The sequence below is a fragment of the Erythranthe guttata genome, chromosome 14, assembly GCF_056151865.1.
Source record: "Erythranthe guttata isolate IM_541 chromosome 14, IM_541, whole genome shotgun sequence".
NCBI classification, from domain to species: domain Eukaryota; kingdom Viridiplantae; phylum Streptophyta; class Magnoliopsida; order Lamiales; family Phrymaceae; genus Erythranthe; species Erythranthe guttata.
This window is the reverse complement of record NC_142546.1, coordinates 815,482-835,243: the sequence shown is the minus strand read 5'-3', so window position 1 is coordinate 835,243 and position 19,762 is coordinate 815,482. Positions and strand designations below refer to the sequence as shown.

The 19,762-nt window shown below is 35.2% G+C and overlaps 4 protein-coding genes and 1 pseudogene across 6 annotated transcripts; 4 read left to right on the top strand and 1 right to left on the bottom strand.

Moving 5' to 3' along the window:
• The first annotated feature begins 2,868 nt into the window (after window positions 1–2,868).
• On the top strand, window positions 2,869–8,505 carry LOC105961815 (Survival protein SurE-like phosphatase/nucleotidase). 2 transcript variants are annotated; one of them, XM_012986084.2, is made up of 10 exons: window positions 2,869–3,181; window positions 3,626–3,720; window positions 3,917–3,981; window positions 4,381–4,424; window positions 4,692–4,769; window positions 4,978–5,131; window positions 5,433–5,609; window positions 5,990–6,049; window positions 6,143–6,274; window positions 7,956–8,505. In XM_012986084.2, the coding sequence occupies exons 1-9, from the start codon at window positions 3,024–3,026 to the stop codon at window positions 6,248–6,250; spliced, it is 939 nt and encodes a 312-aa protein (XP_012841538.1). In that variant the 5' UTR covers window positions 2,869–3,023; the 3' UTR covers window positions 6,251–6,274; window positions 7,956–8,505. The 2 variants fall into 2 exon arrangements, with proteins under 2 accessions (XP_012841538.1, XP_012841544.1); XM_012986090.2 differs by lacking the exon at window positions 7,956–8,505 and adding an exon at window positions 6,849–7,392 and having other exon boundaries at window positions 2,879–3,181.
• A 350-nt stretch (window positions 8,506–8,855) lies between these two features.
• On the top strand, window positions 8,856–11,368 carry LOC105961805 (uncharacterized). Its single transcript, XM_012986073.2, has 7 exons — window positions 8,856–9,204; window positions 9,333–9,450; window positions 9,546–9,634; window positions 9,717–9,763; window positions 9,920–10,008; window positions 10,344–10,477; window positions 10,598–11,368. Exons 1-7 carry the CDS (start codon window positions 9,097–9,099, stop codon window positions 11,216–11,218), a joined length of 1,206 nt encoding a protein of 401 aa, XP_012841527.2. The 5' UTR covers window positions 8,856–9,096; the 3' UTR covers window positions 11,219–11,368.
• Window positions 11,369–13,947: 2,579 nt separating this feature from the next.
• Window positions 13,948–15,322, top strand: LOC105961792 (uncharacterized). Of its 2 annotated transcripts, none has more exons than XM_012986059.2 (2): window positions 13,948–14,185; window positions 14,331–15,322. In XM_012986059.2, the coding sequence occupies exon 2, from the start codon at window positions 14,343–14,345 to the stop codon at window positions 15,228–15,230; it is 888 nt and encodes a 295-aa protein (XP_012841513.1). In that variant the 5' UTR covers window positions 13,948–14,185; window positions 14,331–14,342; the 3' UTR covers window positions 15,231–15,322. The 2 variants fall into 2 exon arrangements, with proteins under 2 accessions (XP_012841513.1, XP_012841519.1); XM_012986065.2 differs by having other exon boundaries at window positions 14,009–14,126.
• A 248-nt stretch (window positions 15,323–15,570) lies between these two features.
• Window positions 15,571–18,122, top strand: LOC148764872 (uncharacterized; annotated as a pseudogene).
• LOC105961787 (photosystem I reaction center subunit II, chloroplastic) lies at window positions 17,374–18,240 on the bottom strand. The gene has a single exon (XM_012986053.2). It carries the CDS (start codon window positions 18,056–18,058, stop codon window positions 17,429–17,431), a length of 630 nt encoding a protein of 209 aa, XP_012841507.1. The 5' UTR covers window positions 18,059–18,240; the 3' UTR covers window positions 17,374–17,428.
• Between the last annotated feature and the right edge of the window lie 1,522 nt (window positions 18,241–19,762).

Sequence of the window (19,762 nt, the reverse complement as noted above, 5' to 3'; positions counted from 1 at the left end):
CTTAGGAATATGATGTATCACCTGCCACCGTTTACACCACGGCTCTCCCGTAACATGTGCGTTAACCATCGGAGGCCGGAAACACGGAAAATACTCATATATCCAACACTACAATACGGGAAATAATAATACGGCATAATTAATAAAATATGCAACAACAACAACAACAGCACCAACAGCAACAACAACAACAACAACAACAACAGCACCAACAGCAACAACAGCACCAACAGCAACAACAGCAACAACAACAACAACAACAACAACAACAACAGCAACAACAACAACAACAGCAACAGCAACAACAACAGCACCACCAACAACAACAACAACAACAACAACAACAACAACAACAACAACAACAACAACAACAACAACAACAACAACAACAACAACAACAACAACAACAACAACAACAATAATAATAATAATAATAATAATAATAATAATAATACCTCTAATAGTGTCAGACATCCAGCAATTTGCGCCGCCTCAGCTCGCGTAGCCATGCCCAACTGTCGGTACAGATAGGCCAATGTAGCCGAACCCCAAGAATACTCGCGAATCAGATTGATTTCCTCTAACAGTGGGAAAAAATCTGCTCTGACCTTCGATCCACTCTTATCCACGAACAACAACTTTCCGAGCAAGTATGCAATATATGCTCGTACTCGATACGCGGAAGAAAAGGTAGAATTGTCGCCATATTTCACCTCCAAATCATCTAACCGGGGTCCGCCACCATACCACCAATGCTCCATAAGTGCGGGGTCGACTCCGAAAGCTCTCGCACCAAGCTGGATCGCGTCGGCCTTATCCATCCAGACGTTAGGGCGAGTTCCACTAACTCGCAAACCCATGATGAAATGCACGTCGTGCAGGGTAATTGTCATCTCACCGAATGGCATGTGAAAACTGTTGGTGTCCGGCTGCCACCTCTCAATAAAAGCCTCTATTAATGGGTTATTGTGCTGAGGCAGCGAACAATCACGCAAGTGATACAAGCCGGTACTCTCAAGTAATGAGACACAATCATCGTCGTCGGGGCCCGGCCAAGTACACTTCGCGTGCGACCGTAATTTAACCATATGTCGTCCCTTTCAAGATATATTCATATATAAGTATACCACAAACAAGTGTAAATATTATAAACAAAATTTATTAATATTAATAAGTATTACCTTTCCCTCCCAAATGTCGTAGGCAATATGTGCTCCAAAACTTGGAATCAAGTGAGCGTATTTAGGTCCACCGGGTGTCTCACCGGTCAACATCCAAGGTCGAGAAGGAAGTTTTTTTCTCGGAGCGGTGCGGGACCTCGAGGCAGGATTAGAACCACCGAAAGTACCACCCATCGGGACAGGAGGCGGAGTCGGAGTCGGAACATCCTCGTAATCGTCATCGGATGGAAAATCCGGCACCGGAAACTGATACTTCTGCTGAAAGCGTAGTTGTGGATCGTACTCGTACTCCTGCGGCTGCATATATGCATCCATGGGTGCATCCATCTCCTGCTCGGCCTCTGTCTCTGTCTCCTCCTGAATCATCGTACGTGGGGGTACAAAAGCACCAGTGCGTTCCCCACGACGTTTAGAACTAGTCACATTTCTATTATGTGTCCTTCCCTCCCGTTCCGCAGTAGTCTCCACCACCGGATCTGCAGGTGGACGAATCAGGGGTCCTTTCCCTTTTCCGAGTCCGAATTTTTTCGCCCAATTAGACATCCTGTAAACATAAAATTATATTAAATTTACTAACTTATTTTAATTCAGAAAAAAAATATTTCTTTTAAATCAAAAAAAAAAAAAAAAAAAAAAAAAAAAAAAAAAAAAATATTTAAATCGAACGCCCGGTTTGGGCGTTTCCCGGCCGAACCGACGCCTGGACCGGGCGCCGGTTCGCCCGGGAAACGCCCAAACCGGGCGTTGAAACACTCATTTCACGCCCAAACCGGGCGCTGGCAGCATGAACCGACGCCCAAAGTGGGCGTCGGTTCATGCAGCCAGCGCCCGGTTTGGGCGTTTGGCTCTAACATCCGAAAAATTCAAAAGCCCTACAAATCGATTTGTAGGGCTTTTAAACATGAAATTGGTTGCAAAATCGAGTTACCCATTGCATATAACACATGTAGGTGTTGAAATTACCTGAAAAAATCGAAGCCCAAGCTCGATTTTGGTTGATTTCGAAATTTTTCGAAAAAAAAAAATTTTTCTGAAATTTTTGGAATGGGGGGTAATTGGAGAGAATTTCGAATTTTAGGGGTTTTAGAGAGATAAACTGTTTTTTACTTTGAACGGTAAATAGCACTTATTAGCCCGTAAAGAGCATTTTCTTAATTGAATTGAATTGACCAGTAACTATCATCCGGTTCATGCTACTACCATTATGCATTATGGGCTTAAGCCCATATTACATACTTTAGGTCTGGGCCCATTACAATTTACATGAGTTGAACTGTAGTTAAATATATTGCGCCTTGTTAACTATAGTTAAATATGTTTTGTAGTACTGATAATGTACGGAAAAAAATATAGTTTTCATCCTTCAAATTTGCATTGATTTCACATTTGGTCCCTTATGTTCACGGAAAACACATTCAGTCCCCCATGTTAAAAAATGCAACACTTTTAGTATTTTCCGTCATTTTTTTGTTAAAACTAACGGAATCAAGTGTGTGCACATTACTGAATTAACTGACGGACTAACGGTAAATTGACGGAAAGGGACAAAAATGTTAATTATTGAAATATGAGGGATCAAATATATTTTTTGTGAACATTAGGGACCAAATATGAAATCATTGCAAACTTGAGGGGTTAAAAACTATAATTTTCCAAATAAAGTACACTAGCTAGTAGGCGTTACATTGGTTTTCTCACGTGAACAAAAACGGTGTCGTATGGAATATTCGACGCTATTGAATTGATTTATTCGTCGAGGCAGTCTCGAGTATCTGCATTTGCCGGGCAAAAAGCAGAAAAAGGGGGAAAATAGAAAAGGAAGAAGAAGAAGAAGCTGAAAAAATGCAGGATGATTCCCCGACGAGCCGCGGCGGCGGCGGCGATCGTCCGACGGTGATGGTAACGAACGACGATGGAATCGACGCCCCAGGCCTCCGAGCTCTCGTTCACGTTCTCGTCTCTTCCAATCGGTTCCACGTCTTAGTTTGCGCTCCTGATTCGTACGTATATTTATACGCATAAATAATATAGATTTCTCGATGTATCGTTTTTCAGCGTTTCGCATTTAATCCATTGTTTTTATCAGTATTCACGGGGGGGAAATTGTATAGAATGCTGGGGTTAACGATTCAGTCGATGTTTCACTTAATTTGTGTTCCCATTTTATCCCTCGTAGAATCACCCGTACGCGATTATATATGTATACATTGTTTATCTCTGCAGTTGATTGCGTACAGACAGTGCAGAGATTTTGAATTTTGTTTTTGTTTTTCGTTTCCTAGTGAAGATACAGATTCGTTATATGAATGTAATAATGTGGAACAAGTATCTAAATGCACCATGGATGGTTCATGAAGCTGAATCGTTTGCAATAAAGGCATTCATAGGAAAAGTTTCATGTGAAGGGTTTTTCTCTCTCTAACATTTATATTAATACTTTTCAGTGAGAAGTCAGCTGTTGGTCACAGTATCACTTGGCGAAACGCAATCTCTGCCAAGAAAGTGGATATCAGTGGAGCAACTGCTTTTGCCGTTTCCGGTTAGTTGCAATGTTCTCTCCAACTGTGTGTATTACAATACGAACAGATATGGGAATACTTTGTGGATTATCGATTAGTTATTTGGATTGTCTTTTTTTGTATGGAGACTTCTGATGCTACACTTGGCATTTTTGTGATATTGTTATTGCACCTTTAGTTATAACATTGTTATCTAAAATGTAACTGTTTTTGCAGGAACTCCTGCTGACTGTACATCTTTGGGAATTTCGAAAGCCCTATTCCCCTCAGTACCTGATCTGGTACTTACACTGTCAGCAGCTTTGTACCATTTATAGTGTGTATTTTTCTTTAGCCCCTTTCCTCAGATTTTCAAACATCTCTCCCCTTCTTCCACAATGTCCAAACAAATGGATAAAATGTATCTTCTCCCTCATAATGTGATCAAATAGAGCTGCCTCTGCTGTGCATTTCATTTATTCACTTTATCTATATATGATCATATATATATATGTATATGTGTGTGTCTGTGTATCCATCTATCTATCTATATCGCAACAAGAATAATTAGCTCTCGCCTATGATCCTTCATGAAAGGCTAAATGCATTTATTTGAACTAGAGGGCTATGCATCTTGGTGTCTGAATGACTTCACTAAGAACAGTTGCTGACATATTTTCACTTTCCATCCTTTTTTGCAGGTAATAAGTGGAATTAATAAGGGTAGCAACTGCGGTTATCACATGTTAGTAGTATTATCTATATGCGACTTCTTTATCCTTTTTTATGGTTAGCTTTTGAATATAGAGATAGCCCCAAAGCTGTCTGCATGTAGTTTCTTTCTGTATTAAAGTGAAGTAATGTGAATAAGGGGTCATTCTGAAACCTATGTGTAAGTGCAAACTGAATGAGACTTGAATATTATTCTAGTGTCAAGCTTTACGACTGCATTCTTTTGAAATGTGATCTATCAGTTCGATCCTACAATGACTTTATATATTGATCAATGCAGTATTTACTCAGGGACCGTAGCAGGGGCTCGGGAAGCTTTTTTTAATGAAGTGCCTTCTGTCTCTCTATCATATGACTGGTATGCAGAACACGTCTCTTGAAAATTATGTTATACTGATTCTAGCTAAGGTGTGGTTTCAGTGGACCTATTTAATGTAAATGAGTTTCTTAACTAATTCCCCTTTGACGTGCAATAATTGAAAGAGCTCCACCCTTATGATATGCATCTTACAATTGGACCATTGGAGAACTTAAGAGTTTTACTTAACACTATTTTTGACTTGCAGGGTTGGTGGGAGAAGTAATGTCAATGATTTCACACTAGCAGCAGAGGCTTCCTTGCCAATAATTTGTGCCGTATTGGCTGATATCCAGAAGAAAACTTATCCTCGAAACTGTTTTGTTAATGTCGATTTCCCAACAGATATCGTGAATAATAAGGTAATGTGGGCAGATCTCTTTTGACTTGAGTGATTAGAATAAGATATTGGCATCAGCGTAAAAATCTTGAGCCCAGTTTGCTCTGAATACATACATGGTGGATATTAACGTTATATATCCCTAATACTTTTGGTTCCTACCAATGCTGATGCTACATTTATGCAACTTAGTTATTTCCTCCATTCTCACTTCCTTTATTCCCATGTGATAGTAAAAAATTATACATGCCTGTTTTCTTGCTTTTAATTTGAGTTCATTGAAATAAGAAGTTGATTGCGAAATTTTCTTCATCTTTGAATAGGGTTACCGGCTGACAAAGCAGGGGAAGAGTATTGTGAAAATGGGCTGGACGCAAGTTACTTCTGAAGCTGAAGGAGGGAAAATGTTATCAACGATGGAAATGGAGACAAGTGCATCATTAGATTCTGAAACAGATTCTTCAAGTGCAAAACACCAAAACCTTCTATTCAAGAGAGAAGTATTACTGATTCTCCTCCTTCTGCTTTAACATACTTCAGTATTGCTCTTTCGTATGCATTTTCATTAAAAACTGTGTAGTATCTAATTGCTTTTCAATTGCTTGTTTGTTGATTTACACAATACTTCGCCTGTTTGCCGTTAATTACTTTACTAGTTTACTCTCGAGTCTTGGTTATTGTGGACGAAATTGCTCGTCAAATATCGCTTTTAACTCGTTGCGGCTCGCCTTCATTTTTGTTTCCACCTTAATCCCATTTGTAGTAATTTTTTCTGTCACTATTGAGACTAACCTCAAAACTAAAAAACTAATGTTATACTATGAAGAATATTTTCTCATTTTTATGGTGTAATAGTAATTATCTCCGTGCCCTTTTGTAGGTAAGGGGATCACAAGTGGAAGAGGGTGACACAGACTACTGCTCACTTCAAGAAGGATATGTTAGTCGAAATATATCGTTTTACAATGTGAGAATGACGCAGGTCCATGATTAATTCATCACCTTTTTTTTCTTTTTTTTTTTTTAATTGCAGATAACCGTCACTCCTTTAGGTGTCTTGTCTCCTGCAGACATAGACAGTCGAGACTACTTTAAACAATGGCTGCCAGGTGTAGCCAAATGCTTCTCTTCTGCCCTTTAAAGACTTAAGTTCTTCCCGTTTCTGGTAAGATCTGCTAGTCTTTAATCTGGGTTCATTTCTATTGCAGTTTTAATTTTGTCAACAATATAACTCTGAGCTTAGATGTATCTCTCTTAGTTTTATTCAATAAGTCCCTATTCGGAACAGTTTTTTAAAATCATTCGGAAAATGTCAATGATCTGACTGAAATACGTCCAAACAGTTTTAATGTGTGAGATATTATAATTTATAACACTACATATGTAAAAGCTTCGATTTTAGCACCTCTTCCTTCATGTATTTTGAGGATCAGCACTTAATTTCGCTCTTCGTAATTCGCCTCGTATCTCTCTATAAGTGTATAAATAGTGTACTGGACAATCTTCTACCTTTTAGACTTGGTCAGCTATTTCCTAGTCCTTGTCTGATTATGAGTGCCCAAACATGAATTTTACTAATACAGTGCCTTTAATTTGAGACTTATACAGAACATACATAAGAGTTTAGGTTGCTCTGGCCCGGGCATTGAGATTATCAGAAAATTAGTAACTTCGATTCGATTCTCGAGAATTTTTCTTTTGGCTATAGGTTCCCATTTGATTTTTTTTTTTTTTTTCAGAGTGCAAACATTTTGATTATATTATGTCCCTTTAAGAGGTATCATCATGCACTCGATTCTATTCGTGGGGTGAATCCTGACTTGCCATAAATTTGTAGAACAATTACATCATATAGCGATGAATAAATTTCCGGACAAATTGGATTTTCCTCGGAAATTTTTCTTTTGAATGTGAGTAAGGATCCCCTTAGACAGGAAACTATCTTATTAGATGGTAATAACTAATATATATGTCTCTACAAAGGTGTAAAATTAAGTTAAGGACAGCGACAAAAGTACAAGAGACAAATTTCTGGTCTGAGTTGTTGTTATGTGTTTATGACAGTCTTAATTAGTTCCAGCAGTTGTTGAGCATTGTTGTGTCTAATCAAATTCTGGCATTTCATGCTATAGTTCTTGATTTTTTTTTCAAGAAACAATCGGAGTGTAGGTGGTTAGGCACCGCCTCACAATTGATCGGCCCGGTTTTTATTAATCGGCTATAGGTTGAAAGTTAATCGAATTTTCATATTTAATGTAATATACCGCATCAGAAACCGATTAATCGACTGCTTTGAATACTTGATTTTTTTTTTTGTAAAAATGCTCATAAAATTTAATAAAGATATTCATTAAGACATACCCCACAAGCCCACCAAAAGAACAATAATGAGATAGTTACTATTTTGCATAATTGGTTGAAATTAAATATATATAAAATGGTAGTGATGAATCCATGATATTATGAAGACAAAAATTAGTGACCATACAATATGTGGGAAGGGGGGTGGTGGAGGTTCAAAATTGCAATCATTTTTTTTTTCAAAAAGTAGTTGACTGTCAATTCAATTTGAGTACACTTGCCACGAGCTAGAAGTCTTCCATTTGGATGAATATAAATCCTATTCTGGATTTTAGCCATATATTGCTATTTGCACATTTGACATTTTCAAAACAGTTACATACATCTCTAATAAAATATTTAAAAATGAAATAGTTATCCTCTATATACTTAAGCTGAATTACACCTGACATTTATCTACACACAAAAATATAGATGCTTGTTTGTGTTAGCGTGTGTTTAAATAAATGATTACCATTTAACCGATATTCACTTTGCATGTGTAGGCAGAGGCGGAACCAGACATTTTAGTAGGGGGGATGATTTTTTCTTTCTAAAGAATAGATTCAAAGTTTCGGGGGTTTAGGGTAGTGCCCTCGAATTATTTTTTCGGAATTATATTTATATATTCTATCTAAAAAGTATAAATATAAGTAGTATTATTGATATTTTGTATTAACAAAAAAAATATCTAAATTTATATAAAAGAATAGAGAATGAAAAAACTTTGGGGGTGGGGTCGAAGTTGATATTTTTTTTACTTGGGGGTGGCTGCCCCTCCCCCTTCATTGGGAAGGAGAAAAGCAGAAACATTCCGAATAGGGGCAGACAAAAGAAGTACGGTGTATATTTTCAGAGAAACCAAAAATAGGCGGTTCAAAATCCCACGACTTCTCTTTCGCTGTACATATAACTTCATATTACAATTTACTGTTCTGACCATTTTGCCCCCCATAAACTCCGCTACTAACTTTTATTATTTATTTTTTAAAAAAATTATTTTATTTTGTACTCTTAATATTGAATAAGGTAAATAATGCAATTAATAATTCTTTATTTGTTGCTATATAATTTTTCAAATAAATGTTTTTCATTTAATTTCTTCATTGTATGTTAATGTAATGTCCAACTGCTACACTCATATACTATTATGGAATCCGTTTATTGAAAAATTCATTATGTATTGAATTGTATTGATTATTGCTCCCCACATATATTCACATAATATATATATAACATGCTAAGAAAATTAATCTCTATTTACAAATCTTAGTTTTTTAATTAAAAAAAAACTAATATATATATTCATACAATATTATTTTCAATGTTTTATGAAGATTTTTATTTTCAAAAATATACTTTATCATATATATATATATATATATATATAAGAGGCAAAGATAGACGGGCTCTTTACAATTCACTCTTTCTGATCACTATCTAAAAAACACACAGTGGCAACTTAATTAATTACAAGGTTGAAAGAAAAGAGTTAGTGAGTGCAGGGTTTGAAAATGCTTGTCTGAAAAAGAAGAGTATAGTGTACGTGGTTTCCTCTTTGTTGTTTTCTAGAGAGATAAACGTACATTTAAATCACACACTACACACAGTGGGTTTGTTCTTAGAAGTATTAGTGCTGTTTCAACAATGGTGAAGAAGAAAGAAGACGATCAGAATGATAAAGAGATGATCAGAGCTCATCATGAATCCGTACTTGACCTTCTCAACAAACAAGCTCCACTCTCTCCCAAACAGGTTTTAATTTAATTTAATTTTAATTTTATTTTTCTCACACACTTTCACCTTCCACTGCGTGTTCAACATTATGTATCTATATATATATATATACATGTGGGCTGCAATTTGAACATATAATTTGACAGGAGAAATTCTGCAATGAAGCTTGTGTGGAAAGGTATCTGAAAGCCAAAGGGTATAGTGTGAAAAAAGCAGCCAAGAATCTCAGGAATTGTCTTTCTTGGAGAGACTCTTTCGGCACCGGTAATTTTTTTATTTTTATTTTCGATCTTATTTTCACGTTACCGTTTTGAATTTTAAAAAAATCATTGAATAATGTTTGTTTGAATTTTATGAAGATAAATTAATGGCTGATGAATTCTGCGGTGAGCTTGCGGAAGGAGTTGCGTATGTTGCTGGTCACGACGATGAATCAAGGCCCGTCGTGGTAAATTTTTATTTATTTTATAAAGTAATTTAAGACAGTAAAAAATAATTTGCTAATTATTTACTGTGGTAATAAACTGCAGATTTTACGAATCAAGCACGATTACCAGAAATTCCATTCGCATAAACTGTAAGCACATAATTTTATCTATATATGTTGCAATGGCTAGTTAGCATAACTTATAAGGCCAAGGGCCGGGGGGCCATGGCCCCCGGCCCTTAGAAAATATTTAGTGTACGCGAAGATAAAATTATGGCTTCGTAACTCATATGTGTTTTCTTGTAGATTTACTCGGTTGTTAGTGTTTACACTTGAAGTGGCTATTCAAACTATGGCAAAAAATGTGCAACAATTCGTTCTTCTGTTTGATGCCGGTAAGTTTACTTCAATTTCCTACTTATTTCGATTCACGTGTGTTCGATAAATTTGATTAGTAGTAACTAGTAATTAATTACCTAATCAAGTACTGGTAATACAAAAAACTGTCGGAAAACAAGCGGACCCTGTCCGAAACTTATCAGAAATTGCCCGGAATACCCTTGAGATGCCAGTCAGATTTGTGGGTGTAGGGGTATATATGTCTTTTTGCTAGATGAATTGTTATAAAGCAAAAGTGACCATAATTCCCATTTTACATTTATTTGAATTTTCTACAAAATAGATTAAATTAAATTCTTTGATAATTTAATTGTTTTAAAAAAAAATGCAGGCTTTTTTCGATCAGCGTCTGCGTTTATGAACATGTTGCTGGCAACACTGAAGATCATAAGTGATTATTATCCTCAAATGCTTCACAAGGCTTTTGTCATTGATCCTCCATCTCTCTTCTCTTACCTTTGGAAGGTATATATATATATATATATCCTCAATAGTTTATATTCTAATTTATTTTTTTCAATAATTAATTTGAGAATAAATTATATCCAATAATTTCATCAAATTATACTGCGAATCAAATTGTAGGGAGTGAAGCCATTCGTCGAGCTTTCATCATCGACAAGCGTGGTATCATCGTTCGACTTTCAAGATTCCCTCCGTTTTAGTGACATGATGACGACATCAACTTCGTCCCGTTTTAATGCTTCATCTCAAATTGAATCTTGCTACTCATCGAGATTTTCGTTCACCGTCTCGAATAATTTCGATTCACTAAAGCCTTGGTATCTTTCACTATCCAACACATCCAAATCCAAATTATGCCAAACAAATCCCTTTTCAAGCCCAAGTATATCGAGTACTAGTACCCCAAACGCCACGTCATCATCATCCTCCTTAGCACCGCGAACGCCAAGTGGCAACATCGATGCCGTTTGTAAGAAGGGAATATTCTTCCCGTTGACGCCGAGAACTCCAAACCCTACATCGTCGTTTTTCCAGTCTCCGGCTTTTTTCTTCCGGAAGGAGCGGCAAACTAATCGAGTGGAGAAATCGCGCGATTTATTTTTACCATTTTTGAAGTTCTATCAACGGCCGTACGACGAGATGGTTTATAGGTCGAAGATGAGGGCCCCTCTAGGCGGGCTCGTCTCCATTGTCTCTCCGCAAATCAAACGGAGACACGTGTCGCTCTCACAACGATTTTGATCTAAATAGAAATGTAATATTCATTACATAATTGTGATATTGATCAAGTGATGCTCTCCTCACTAATTATTAATATTAATAAATAATTACAATAATTGATTAGATGTAACAACTTATTGGTCAATGGTGCAAATAAATTTCTTGTTAGGAGGTTTTGGTTTTGAATTCATCAGTAGTTTATGAAAAAAATAAAAAATTAATTTTTGAGATTCAATAATCAAAATTTAATCTTTAATCATATGATTTTTTTTTTTTTTTCCAATTATTTTCAGAAACAAATAAAATAATTAATTTAAAGGGGACATTTAATTGGTAGCGTAGTGGCATGATAGTGAAGATACTGAATACAGTTGGATATAAAGATAGAAAGGCCTGTAAAGCTGCCTACTTTTATTGCAAACAGCTTTCATTTAATACTTTTCTTGCTTGCCCACAAAATAAAAAATAAATAAATAAATAATATAAATAAATAAATACAAAAGCATTATGATTGAGACAATAAAGTTTGTTATAACAAAAACATGAGAGAATTGCCATTAATTCTGGACATGTTTTGTCTGTTATAAAACTAACTTTTTGACCTTTGAATTTTTAACAACAGTTTTGGTGTAAGAAATTACTTTAAATAACTAGAACAGCAGACGAAAAGTTTTTATTTTTAATTTCAGAATTTATTTGTTGGGGTGGGTGATTAGTCGATTTACAGTATGTATAGGTGGAAATTATGATAAAAAATTTGTTGTGTCAACATGTTTATGATTTTTTTATTTTATTTTTACTAGTAACAATATTTTTAGTGTAAATTACGGCCATCCCCAGATGTACACTCAAATTACGAAAAAACCCTTTATGTTTGTGTAATTATAACCACAGCCTCTCAGTTATGAATTTTCTCACACGCCCACCCTACGGTGTCAAATTTAGTGGAATCTTCAAGATTATGCGAAATATTTTTCAGTTTGTACCCGTTTTACCCCATTTGAGCTCCACATTTTGAAACAAGATGATCGTAAGGTGTCTGTTGGCTTGTAAATATTTGATTATTGTGCATCAGAAACTGCATTTTTGCACAAAACAAATACAAATTAGAGAACAATCTACGAAATCTAGAAGATTCATAATTGAAGGGTAATTATAATTAACTAAACAATAGGGAAATTTTTTCGTAATTTGACCTTACCCCATGGAGTTGCGGTAATTTACCCAAAATTTTTAAATCTTGATTATTGTTGATATAACCGGAATACCACCAACATAATCAATTTCATGAAATTAGGTATGACACTAACAGTAGAACCTCAATAAATTCTTACAACTAATAATTTATAGTGGTCCCTACTCGGTGAAAACGTACTAAATCATTAGTTCGATAATTTAATATTCTAAATCAATAGAAGTTTGATACTGCCGGTTGTATTAATTTATAGAGAATTAACTGAATATTGTGATTTCGATTCAAAATGTTCTAACATAAACTACTCAACGACTTTAACAAAAACTAATCATTTTCCTTGGATCCTACCTTCTTTATTTATTTATTATTATTATTTTATCCCACAAAAGTTGTTAATGAAAATTATCATTATTTTGTTTGGCAGCACGCTTTTCATTTGTGTTATTAACACGCATCATACACATGGAGAAGGGATGTTTGTGCAAGTGTTTTATTTATTTATTTAATTATTAGTATTATAATATATTATAAATTAACTTTGTTTTCTTGAAGCAAAACTTTTGGTGAATCCCCATTAGTCACCCTTGATTTCTTGAATCTCTTTGGTCAATTAATAATTGAATTACCTTATCATATTTGCAAAAGAATTATTTGCATTACAAGTAAAGTTGATTATTTTAATTTTCTTTTAAAGAAACTAGATAATTATATTATCCCCAACATCATAATATTTAAAATTTCAAATATTTGAGAAATAATTTTCCTCCAAGGACAAACAAAAGGGAAATTTACATTCACCTCCCCTAAACTATGGAGATTTAGGCATCCACCTCCTTAAACTATGACATTTGGCAACCATACTTTCAAATATTTAAAATTTACCACGTTAGACTCTAATAATTCGACAACCACACCCCATCTGTTTTTTTTTTTTTTTTTTTTTTTGAGTAAATTCAAGTCCATTACAAGGTGAAGTAGGGGAGGGGGGGACTCGAACCCTAGACCATTACCCTATTGATAAAGGCTAGGTACCAAATGTGGAAAATGCACATTTATCATAAATGTCGATGTAGTAGTAGAAAGTAACTTTTGACAAAAAAAAAAATCGAGAGTGAAAAAACACGAATTTTTAACATGAATTTTGACTGAAAATTTTGTAGTTCTGTTGTTTGATTCGACTCAAATTTTATATTTTTCTTTATAATATCTAAATTTTACAACGAAGACTAATTTTTAATTAAATATTGATTCTTTTTTTACAATACTAACATTTTAATTTTTAGGTATACATAAATATAATAGCCAAAAAACTATTTCATCTATTTCTTTTATTGCCATTGATGGCAAACATATCATTCTAAAACAATATAATTAATAAAAAAAATAGATGAAGGGGGGGAGTTGTTGCCAAACAATCATAATACAAAGGTAGTTGGATGCAAACAATGTAAACATTTGGGGTGTGGATGGCAAATAACCATAGTTCAGTGGATTTAGATGGTAATAATTAGCCAGAAAAAATAATATAAAATTACTGGACAGTGAATTTAGTCCCGCTCCTCCGCAAAAATTGGCCCTGCCTAATCTAAGGCAGAAAGATATCCACTCTGCCCTTTGCCTTAAAACACAGTTGATTCCTTGTACCTCATTTTCAACTTCAAAAAAACTTCTTAGGGCACACTTCTTTTTTACACACACCAAAAAGTATAATCCCACGCAGTCGGAATCCACCAGGTGGGCAATGGGTTCTTGAATTTCACCTTCAAAAAGATTCAATTTTTATTTATTTTTTGGTATGTTTTCGCATCCCCTTTTCGATTTTTCTTGCAACTTAGATTAGATGTTCAAAAGGGTACCTAAAGATTGCATCTTTTTTCTTGCCCTAGAAAGGAAAATTTAAAATTAATTAATTAATTTTTTTTTTCTGCAATTTTACAGAAAAAAATAAAAATGAGGGATTTCCCATCTTGTTTTGGGGAGAATGGAGTTCAAGTTGCTGATTCTTCATGTTCAAGCGTAGGTGTGACAAAAGCTTCGCAGAATTCTGTTAAATGCATTTACAAGTGTAAACTTCTTCATAAATCTTGCTTGATTACCATTCTTTGGAGCAAGAATTTGATGGGCCAATGCCTTAGTATCGAAATAGACGATTCGTCTCATCGTTTGATCTTTAAGGTAGATGTGAAGCCTTCTCTTTTCTCAAAAAGAAAAGGGTCCAAGTATTTCGAAGCGAACTCGGCGAAAATCGAGATCTTTTGGGATCTTTCGTCGGCGAATTTCGGATCCGGGTCGGAGCCTTTGGATTCGTATTACATATGCGTTGTGTGTAAAGGGGAGATGGTTCTGTTAATTGGGGATCTAAGAGAGGAAGCATTCAAGAAAACCGGAGCAATCGGTTCGGTTTCGAGTGAGACGTCGTTCGTTTCCAAAATCGAACACCTCTTTGGGAAAAGGGTTTTTAATACCAAGGCTCGGTTCTGCGATGAAGGACAAATGCACGACGTTAAAATCGAGTGCGGCGACAAAGACTGCGACGAAGATCCGTTTCTTGTGATTCGTATCGATGCGAAGATAGCTATGAAAGTTAAGCATCTCCGTTGGAAATTCCGCGGGAACTCGACGATTTTGGTCGACGGCAATCCGGTTGAAGTGTTTTGGGATGTTCATAATTGGTTGTTTGGTTCTTGTTTAGGCAATGCGGTTTTCATGTTTCAAACGAGTTTATCGAAGGTGGAGAAATTGTGGAGTGGCGATTCGAAGAATTCAAAGAATTTGAAGGAATCGGAATTGTCGGGGTTTGGATTTTCTTTGTTTTTATATGCTTGGAAGAATGAATAGATGTTTGAGATGATTCTTGTTTTGACATTTTTTTTGTGGATGTTTGGTTAATTTTATTTTATTTAGTGTTTTAAGGGATTTAAAATGGTTAATCTTGGCCTTTTGCTTTCTTATATATGCTTGACAATATGTTTCGTTTTCTGATGTCTTCTATCGGAATCTTTGCTCGATTTTTCGGAATCTTTGTTCGATTTTTCGGAATCCCGGATTACGACATTACCGGTTCATGTTAGGGTAAAAAAAATGGTTATTTTAATCTTAATGAAGTTATTATAGTGTGTGTTTATGTTGGAAGATGTCCCAAGGTACTAAATCTTGCCTATGTAGTTAATTAATTGTGATGGCAGTTATTTTAGTATGCATTAATTTCAGTTTATAATATGAAGGAACTTGATGATCACAACAAAGATAGTCTCAATTATTAGTAATGTTTTTTTATAGTTAAAATTATTAATAATGTTTAAACTATGACACATTTTTGTCATAAGAGAAAAATGATTTACCCTTTAAATGGCCCAATAAACAAAGCCCATTTCAGTCATATAAAGTTGCAGTCCTTCGTGAAATTAACAAATAGCTATGACATACAAAATGCAAATTAAATTTACTTAATTAAAAAACAAGAATGAAAAATTCTTAATTAATCCATTATATATAATACAAATTAAATTCAGATAAATAAAAAATAAGAACCAACCATTCTTAATTAACCCATTATATTATATAACTACACTAAGAACCAACAATTCTTAATTAACCCATTATATTATATAACTACACAACCGATGTCGTATTACAAGTTAATCCATTATATTATATAACCACACATCGCATGTGGTATTACATGTTCTCCAACAATAAAGAATATCATCCAAGAATAAGAATACATTAGCGAAAAGAATTCTCCAAGAATTAATAATCAAAGAAAAAACAAACCTAAAAACAACCAATTGGTAGACGAAAAAACAAACAGAAAAACAATTAGTTGGTAAGATGATAAGTCATATAATTTTGTTAACATATAATTTAGTGTAAAAAACTGACTCCAAAAACTTATGTTTCAGGCGAACATTCAATAATCGTAACATACTTCATACTTTCGAGTTGGGTTTCGATTGAGTTAATTCATATTATTTTCTCAAGCCTATAAATACTTTATCAGCTAATTCAAACTATTTTATTGTGTTATTAGGTACCGAAAGAACTTTATCGTTGCTCGTGTTTATATATTATTCAACCTCTAATGTATAGTGATAATTGATTCAAAATAACGATTGAGAGTGACATACAAAAATATTTTAGAAGGCCACGTAAGTATTTAAAAAAAATAATCAGTCAGTTCTTAGAAATATCTACAACTTAGTGACAATTTTCTACGTATTCTACAACATTCGTCTCTACAAAAAGTGATCGATCTATTTTGAATTTTATCTTTTTTAATTAGTTTTCTTGCTTGACTACCATTTTTTGGAGCAAAAAATTGATGGGCTAATGTGTTCGTATCGAAATAAACGATTCATCTCATCACCTCGTCTTTAATGTAGATGTTACGCCCTCTCGATTCTCAAAAGAGAAAAGGCTGGTCCAAATATTTCAAAGTGAACTCAGCCAAAATCGAAATCTTTTACGATCTTTCATCTGCAAAATTCGCATACGGCTCGGAGCCTTTTAGATTCATATTACACATGCATCGTGTGTAAGGTTTAGATGGTTCTACTAATTGGTGATCTAAGAGAAGAAGCATTCAAGAAAACCGGAATAATCGCTTCACTTTCTAGTGCAACATTCATTTCCAAAATCGAAACGCCTCTTTGCAAAGAGAGTTCTTAGTACAAAGGCTCGATTTTGCGATAACGGTCCAATTCATGACCTTAAAATCGAGCGTGACACACAAATTGCAACGAAGAAGAATTATTCCTTGTGATTTCGTGCGGACGCAAAAATAGCCATGCAAATCAAGAATCTCCGCTCGAGTTTGTCATTGGTGGATAAATTGTGGGGCCCGCCCTTGTTCGATTTCCCGATTACAAGCAAAGCCCGGTTCGGTTAGTTCTTTGTACCATATTCTATTTATTAAATCTTGAATCCTTTTCTAATTACTACATTAACAAGTAATTAATTAAAAACACACACACAAAACAAATGAAACAAATGCTTAATCAATTCATTAATTATATAATTAACCACAAAATTACAGTTTACAATTCATAGACTTGTTTCCCAGTAAATTTAACCTCAATAGGGCTAACATTTTTGCCAATGGACCTCATATTCAACCCGACTCCGGTTCGACCCGGGTTCACCTTTTCCGGGTAAACCCCGTCTTTCGGGTGGAGATACTGCACTTCACCGTTGGGGAAAACCCTGTAGAACTGGTATTTGATCTTGTACTTTGACCTCAACTTTGTTCCCAGGGCCAAGCACTGCTCTTTTCGGGCCAGCTTCAGCAGGTTCGGGCCCTGCCGCATGATGGCGGCGCCGCCCGTCGGCATCTCGAACACCTGCTCCTTCGGCGATTCCCATGTGATGACGTAGAATTCTTCCACCTGGGCCTTTCGGAGGAGCCCGCCGGTGCTGCCGCCGAAGATCGGCGATGGGGTCGTTGGGTCGAGCTCCGGTGGGGTGAACCCCGCCGGAGCTTCGGGCTCCTTCGTTGCCGCCGCCGGCGCATCCTCCGCCATGGCGCGGATGGGGCGGTGTGTGGCGGCGGACTTGATGATGGGCTTGGTGGCGGTGGAGAACTGCGCGAGCGACTGTTTCCACGGCGCGGCGACGCGGTCGGCGGAGATGGTGGCGGCGAAGAGGGTTGCTTGGGTTGCCATTGCCATGGTGGAGATCGGAATATTCCGTTGATTGTGGGGGTGAAGGAGTAGTGTATAGCATTGGTTGTGTGTGTATTTCAGTATTTGTGTGGGGGAAGAATACTCGGATATTTGGATTATTGGATAGGAAGATTTAATTTTGACCAATCAGAATCTCTCATCTGATACGTAGGTGCCACGTGTATTTCGTTTCATATAGACCATTGAAATAGATTTTTCATTTAAGTATCAAATAAAAGAATGCCGTAATTTACACAAAATCAGTACAAACTAGATGAATATTCCATGGAATATAGAAGATTTTGTTGAATTTGGCACCGTTAGAGTGGAGATGTAAGAAGATTCATACTTGAGGTTGGTTGTAATTACTCAAAACAAGAGAGGTTTTTTCGTAATTTGATCCTACTTCAGGGGTGACCGCAATCTATTTTATGGGTGAATTACAACCACCTCCGAGGTATGGTCAATTTATAAAAAAAACTCTCTTGTTTGGACAATTACATCTACCCCTCAACTATGATTTTTTCTTACACCTCCAACCTAGTCAAATTCAACTAGATTTCGTAGAATGTGCTCTAGATTGTACTCGTTTTGTATAAAAACACAGTGTTTGATGCACCACAATCTGATATATACAAGTCAAAAAACACATATTATGATCATTTTGCTTCAAAGTGTGGAGTTCAAAATGGATAAAACGGGTACAAAAGTGATAATATTCCATATAATCTCGAAGATTCCACTAAATTTTAAACTGTAAGGGCGGACGTATAAAAAGATTTATAGTTGAGGGGTGGAAGTAATTAGCCAAACAATAGGATTTTTTTGTAATTTGACCATACCTCAGGGGTGGTTGTAATTTACCTTTTATTTATTGGTTTCTTATAATATATAGTAAATGGGCCTATTCTTTTTACTTTAGTAGTGGGCTTATCCAATTTAAGTTTGATGGGCCGTGGAGTAGTGATGAAATTGCATCTAATTGGCATAGAATCTAATAATGGAATATTACATTATATAGTTTCTGACAGTTATTATAGAATTCATTTATAGTGGGACAAATCACGAGTCCACATGCTTTATCTTAATGTTTAATCTAAAATAAATAAATACATAAATATCCTTCCCTTATAATTGCAAAATCAAAATATATTTATTTTCATTGAATGGCCTACAACACCCATTATTTAATGATAATTGTCTATATTTTTCTTTCACGAAGATAATAATTAATATATGTTAATTGACCGTTTACCTCAATTTTCAAATTGTTTAGCGTGACAGTTCAATAATCTTTAAAGCACGCAATTATGATATCTACAAATCAGTAGCTTTGGCCTAACTTTATTTTCAAGAACCAAATATTGAAAAATAAATATTATAATTTTCATAATTAATTCAAATTCTTTGTATATTACCAATTTAAATATTCCATACTTCCCATAATACACGCTATTTTGAAAATAAATAAATTAAGCCACTTTACAATTAAAATATTGTATTAATTACATAATTTATAGAGCCACCCCTGAGTTATGTTGAAATTGCGAAAAAACCCTTCTGTTTCGATAATTACAACTACCCCTAACTATTTATTATCTTACGATCCTCTCCACAGGTAAATTTAGGTATGTTAAATCGGTAAAATCGAACCAAAATTTTATACCGTTTATCGAACCGAATACACGATTTGGTTTGGTAATTAACTGA